At 51.2% G+C, this 6,097-nt stretch overlaps 1 protein-coding gene across 1 annotated transcript; it reads right to left on the reverse strand.

Moving 5' to 3' along the window:
• Window positions 1–724: 724 nt before the first annotated feature.
• Window positions 725–5,570, reverse strand: LOC125488359 (uncharacterized protein YqhL-like). The gene is made up of 3 exons (XM_048621349.1): window positions 5,374–5,570; window positions 2,187–2,295; window positions 725–1,202 (listed from the first exon to the last, which is right to left on the reverse strand). Exons 1-3 carry the CDS (start codon window positions 5,482–5,484, stop codon window positions 934–936), a joined length of 489 nt encoding a protein of 162 aa, XP_048477306.1. The 5' UTR covers window positions 5,485–5,570; the 3' UTR covers window positions 725–933.
• Window positions 5,571–6,097: the final 527 nt, after the last annotated feature.

Consider the following 6,097-nt stretch of genomic DNA (forward strand, 5'->3'; position numbering starts at 1 on the left):
CAGTGAGAGTCAGTATTTGTGGGACTGTATCCCAGTGAGAGTCAGTATTTGTGGGACTGTACCCCAATGAGATTCAGTGTGTGTGGGACTGTACCTCAGTGAGAGTCAGTGTCTGTGAGACTGTACCCCAGTGCGAGTCTGTGTGTGTGGGACTGTACCCCAGTGAGAGTCAGTGTGTGTGTGGGTCTGTACCCCAGCGAGAGTCTGTGTGTGTGTGATCTGTATCCCAGTGAGGGTCAGTGTTTGTGGGACTGTATCCCAGTGAGAGTCAGTATTTGTGGGACCGTATCCCAGTGAGTGTCAGTGTGTGTGTGGGACTGTACCCCAGTGTGAGTCTGTGTGTGTGGGACTGTACCCCAGTGAGTGTCAGTGTGTGTGTGGGTCTGTACCCCAGCGAGAGTCTGTGTGTGTGTGATCTGTATCCCAGTGAGGGTCAGTGTTTGTGGGACTGTAACCCAGTGAGAGTCAGTGTGTGTGTGGGACTGTACCCCAGTGAGAGTCAGTGTGTGTGTGGGTGGGACTGTACCCCAGGGAGAGTCAGTGTGTGTGGGACTGTACCCCAGTGAGAGTCAGTGTGTGTGTGGGACTGTACCCCAGTGAGAGTCATTGTGTGTGGGACTGTACCCCAGTGAGAGTCAGTGTGTGTGGGAGCCTGTACCTGAGTTAGATTGAGTGTTTTCAGAGTGAATGCCTGGGACGTTAGTGATGGACCATTACAGAGTTGTTTAGCTGGAGAGAGCTAATTTATTGTGAGCATCAGAAGAGGAATATTCGGAGACACGGTTTCCCTCATTCAGTTTCTGAGTGATCACCCCGCTCCTGGAATGAAAAGTCATTGTTCCCCTTTCGACGGCTCGCTCTCCGGCAGTGACCCCTCCCTGAGTTATAAACCAGCAGCTGTATATTCCCTCAGAGAGATCCCCCTGCAGACCCTCAGAGAGGAGCCCTGAATTCCGGCTTTACCAGGTAGGCCCACATGTTGTTGTACGGGTGGACAAGGTTCGTTGCCTGCCCCAGTCTGTCCACCATGGGCTTGCTCTCGTTGGCCCATTTCACCAGGCCCCCCTCCAGGTTATAGACTTTCAGTGAGCCAGGCCCCTCCTGCTCACTGCCTTGTGTTAACGATCTGCGGAGTTTCTCTGCCATTTCAGAACCATGGTATCCTGCCGTGCAATAACACACAACTGTCTTGTCCATCGAACCTGGAGGAAACACCACAGTCAGAGCCAGAAAGCACAATCACAACGAGACGCAGAATGTTACACAAGGTCTGAGGGATGAGGAAGTTGCCAGTCCAATGGAGTTAGAGCTAGATGGGGAGCTGTGTTGGGCTGAGGTGATGGAACTCTGTGGATTTCTGTCAAACATTGTCCCTTATTTCCATCTTACATAATATTGAGAGAGACCTCGGCCAATCCTATAGGATCTTCAGTTTCAGAAGAGGAAGTACTGGGAGTGGAATGGCAGGGGCGTGCTGCCTATGTTTTGGGCCTGGTTAGGCCACAGACAGAGGTTTATGTCCAGTCCTCATTTCCACCAGATTATCTCACCAACCCTCACTGACCACAACAGACTCTCCTGGAATTGGAACTCAATGTCCAGGCCCCTACCGGGCCCAATCCCGGAGAATTATCCCAGTGACGTTTGGACATTCTGTTTGAAAATGGGGAGTAAAAGGCTGTGTGGCCTACAGCCCCAAAGGGTAATGGGTGTGTGTTGGCTTTCTGGTTGGTGTAGGAAGGCAGTGGGTCACAGGCACACACATGGCACACGTTGTGAGATAGAGCCTCCAAGAATAGATTGGGTCTCGTTGGTCACCCTGGGGGAGGGATGTGAAGGTCTTTGAGGAGATTGACCAGAATGGTTCCTGCGAGCAGTGCGGATGGGGAGTTGCAGGGTGAAAGGTCAGGCTGGAGTTGTTCTTTGGGGCGAAGGAGATTGAGAGGAGCTTGGATCAAGATGGACAAGATTATGACACATCTAGACAAGAGAGAGCAGGAGAAAGCTTCCCAATGGATGATTCAACATGGACAAGGCTGTAAGGTTTAAGAGTTTGAGCACGATGTAGGGACAGGGGTCTCTGTACTGCAGACACTCTAACTGTCTCCCAGGCTCGAGGCCTATCCACACAGCAGAGAGCTCGAGTGATGTCGAACCCAGGAAATGGGAGTTAGGCTGCCCCCTACCTGCCAGGCCCAGATCCTTGACCAGATGATCCACGTCGGTAGTTTCTGGGTCAATGCGAACGGCTCCCTGTAAGTGGCTGACCTCGTATTCAGCGGGACTCCGGACATCCTGAAACAAGACGGAGACAGGGATCTGTCTGTTTCTCCATCAGGAATACAGCATCTCACACACTCCCCACCCCCTCACCTCAGGTTCCTCATCCCAGTGAGTTTCATTGGGAAGTCCACAGTGTCATTCAGACAGCAAGTGGAAACACCAGGAACATCACTGAACTGCTGACTCAGGATCACAACAGGAGTAGGCCATTCAGCCCTTCAAGCCTGTTCCACCATTCAATTAGATCATCAATCTCCTTTGCACTGGATTTCCGTTTCCCCCAAATCTTGCCCATTCCTAATCCCCTGCCCCCAGCTAAACTCAGTCCACCTCATCCTTGGAAGCTCCATCAGCTGCAGTGACAACATCTGGAGGAGAAGGTTCCAGCTTCCCCCCTACGCAGCATACGAGGAGATGTGCCCGCACATCACCCTGGAACAGCCCAGCTCAAACTGTAAGGAGTCCCCTGACGTCCTCGTCCTGCTGCTTCTGAAAGGGTTAATGTTGGGGATGGACTTGGCTCCACCCTATATAATGATGTGCCTCAGCCTTGTGCCGAATGAGGAGGCTAGCCGAATGCAGGTCAGACGTATCATCAAAGGCCCCTGTTGAGAAGTGAGTTTTCCTTTAAATCGTTCCTGGGACATGGGCACCACTGGCCAGGCCTGATGAAGGGTGTAAACCTGAAAGGTTGACTCTCCTGCTCCTGTGGTGCTGCCTGACCTGCTGTGTTCCTCCAGCTCCACACTGTATTGACCCAGACTCCAGCATCGGCAGTTCGTGCTATCCTTGCTGGCCATTTATTACCCATTCCTAATTGTCCATGGAGAAGGTAGTGTCACACACCCTGCCTGAACCACTGCTGTTATTTTGAATAATCAGTCGCCAGACACTGAGCACAGATTCATAATCGTTTTATACTAGTGACTCAGTGAGGTCCTGACTTCAGTGAAACTGACGTGAAACATTTCAAATGTCTTATCCAAGTACTTTTTAAAGGCTGTGAGGTTATAAGGAAGAGGCATGTCCTTCTCCAAATCACAATCTTGCTCATACAAGCATTCAGAACATGGGTTATTGTTAATAAGGTCTCCTTCACCCATTAAGGGCACACTTAATCTCACCTTAAATGTTGTGGGTTCAGTGTCTGGCAATCCCTTGTTCCTCTGTTCTGTCTCAAGGCCTCCCTAGAATGTTTAATTATATTGACTTCTATTTGTAGAGTCATAGAGTCACAGAGCTGCAACAGCACAGAAACGAACCCTTCGGTCCAACTCGTCCATGCTGACCAGATATCCTGAACTAACCTAGTCCCATTTGCCAGCATTTGGCCCATATCCCTCTAAACCCTTCCTATTCATGTACCCATCCTTTTAAATGTTGTAATTGTACCAGCCTCCACCGCTTCCTCTGGCAGCTTATTCCATACACACACCACCCTCTGCATGAAAACATTACCCCTCAGGTCATTTTCCCCTCTCACCCTAAACCTATGCCCCTCTAGTTTTGGACTCCCCCACCCCAGGGAAAAGACTTTGTCTATTCACCCCATCCATGCCCCACATGATTTTATAAACCTCATCCCTCAGCCTCTGACATTCCAGGGAAAATAGCCCCAGCCTATTCAGCCTCCCCCTGTAGCTCAAACCCTCCAACCCTGGCAACATCCTTGTAAATCTTTTCTGAACCCTTTCAAGTTTAACAACATCTTTCCTATAGCAGGGAGACTAGAACTGTACACAGAATTCTAAAAGTGGCCTAACTAATGTCCTGTACAGCGGCAACATAACCTCCCAACTCCTATACTCAATGCACTGGCCAATAAAGGCAAACATACCAAACACCTTCTTCACCGCCCTGTCTACAGTGTGACTCCATTCCAAGGAACTGTGTGAAAGGTTGCTCACATTTACCGCGGTATGCTAATCTCTGTCGGATCTGTAGGTTTATTCATTATAGCCTTCTGGAAACCTTCATTTAACCCTTAGAGTCTAAAAGTACAAGTTCACTCTGAAATAGCCAATGGAACTGGTACCTATTGATATAATTGCAATAAACTACATAAACCCTGTTGTAATGACAAGTGCGCATCATTGTTAAGTTGTACCAGAACCCACATCTTCTATCACCATAAACTGAACAGGCCCTTCGGCCCCGTACAGAGAAGAGGAAGGTGATAGCCCACATCCCCAGGCATTCCCTGGTAGGGATAACAAGGTGTAGAGCTGGATGGTGACAGACTCAACCCATCGATGAGTGACTCCAGGAAGCTTGGAATCAAAGTATAATAAAGCAAATAAGTACAGATGCTGGAAATCTGAAACAAAAACAGAAATTTCTGAAGAGACTCAACAGGCCTGGCAGAATGTGTGGGGAGACAGGCAGAGTTAACATTTCGAATGTTGATGAAAGATCGCACTGGACTCATAACGTTAACTGCTGTTTCTCTCTGCATAAATGCTGCCCGACAGAGCTGCCAAGTTTCTCCACCAATTTCTGTTTTTCAATCAAAGTAGGCCTGAAGCAGGGGCCTTTCCTGGATCAGCTGGCCAGGGGAATGGCTCGCAATGTGGAGGGAGGGGGTACTGTGAGCGTTGAACTGAGGCAATGGGATAATTATTGATGAGGGGGAAATGGTAAACTGGGGGTGCATGGAGTGGACAACCAGAAACCTTTAACCCTCCTACCCTGGCCTGGAATTTCCTACAGGCATTCAGACAGCTTCAGTTTAAACTGGTTGAACCTGTGACCTGGTGGGAAAGCTATTATATCCACAGTGTGTTCATTCCTGTCCGACCAAGAGCCGTTGAAAGTTCCAGTGCTTCACAATTACCTCTCACAATGTTTGCTAACGCTCACGCCCTGCAGGTTCCCTCTACAAATCCCTCCCTCAGGGCAATCCCTCCAACATTCCCATGCTGCTCCATTCTTTACCCACTGTCCTGGTGGCAAACACCCAGAGCAGAGCCCCTCACACAGGGGCAGCACGAGGCTCGGACACCACTCCCACCCTCCAACCACTGCCCTGAGTGATTCCTCCCGTGGTCGAACAGCTGCCCAGGCTGGGACTCCCAGCTGGGCCTCACTCACCAGCAGCAGTATCTGCTGCCTGTTCTCCTTCACCAGCTGCTCCAGCTGGCTGGGACAGACATTCCCCACCGTGGGGAACCAATGTCGGATCCACTCAGTCACTGGCTCCATCTCCCAGGCACCCCCCACCCCTGGGGCAGGAGGGTAAGGTCCAACCGCGGCTGGGTACAGGCTGAGTGTTAGCACAGCTAGGCCCCGCTGCCTGGTTAACCAGTAACTACCTGGTTAGTCATTAACTACCTGGGAATCTCAGGCATTCGCTCAGCTCCAGACTGGAAATGGGAATCTCTCGTTGGGGTACGGGGGCGGGTGGGTGGTATTTCTTGGGGGGGTGTCCCAGCCCAGGGTGTCACGGCCATCCCCCACCACCCAGCTTCCAGCTGAGGGTCTGGGAGACACTGAGCACCAGGACAGGGCCCAAGTCAATAACACGCTCACCAGCTCAGACACTCGGAGGCAGCTGGGAGCCAGTGATGTGTTTCCGTAGCAAGCAAACTGTGCACAGCAAGATCCCATCAACAGTGAGGTGCTGATGGCCATGGAACCAATCACATGCAGTATAACACTGAGGGAGCACCGCACTGTCGGAGGGTCAGCGCTGAGGGAGCGCCGCACTGTCGGAGGGTCAGCGCTGAGGGAGTGCCGCACTGTCGGAGGGTCAGCGCTGAGGGAGTGGGCACTGTCAGAGGGTCAGTGCTGAGGGAGCGCCGCACTGTCGGAGGGT

Source organism: Rhincodon typus, unplaced genomic scaffold, assembly GCF_021869965.1.
Source record: "Rhincodon typus isolate 14 unplaced genomic scaffold, sRhiTyp1.1 hic_rhity00000556, whole genome shotgun sequence".
In the NCBI taxonomy this organism is placed as follows: Eukaryota; Metazoa; Chordata; class Chondrichthyes; order Orectolobiformes; family Rhincodontidae; genus Rhincodon; species Rhincodon typus.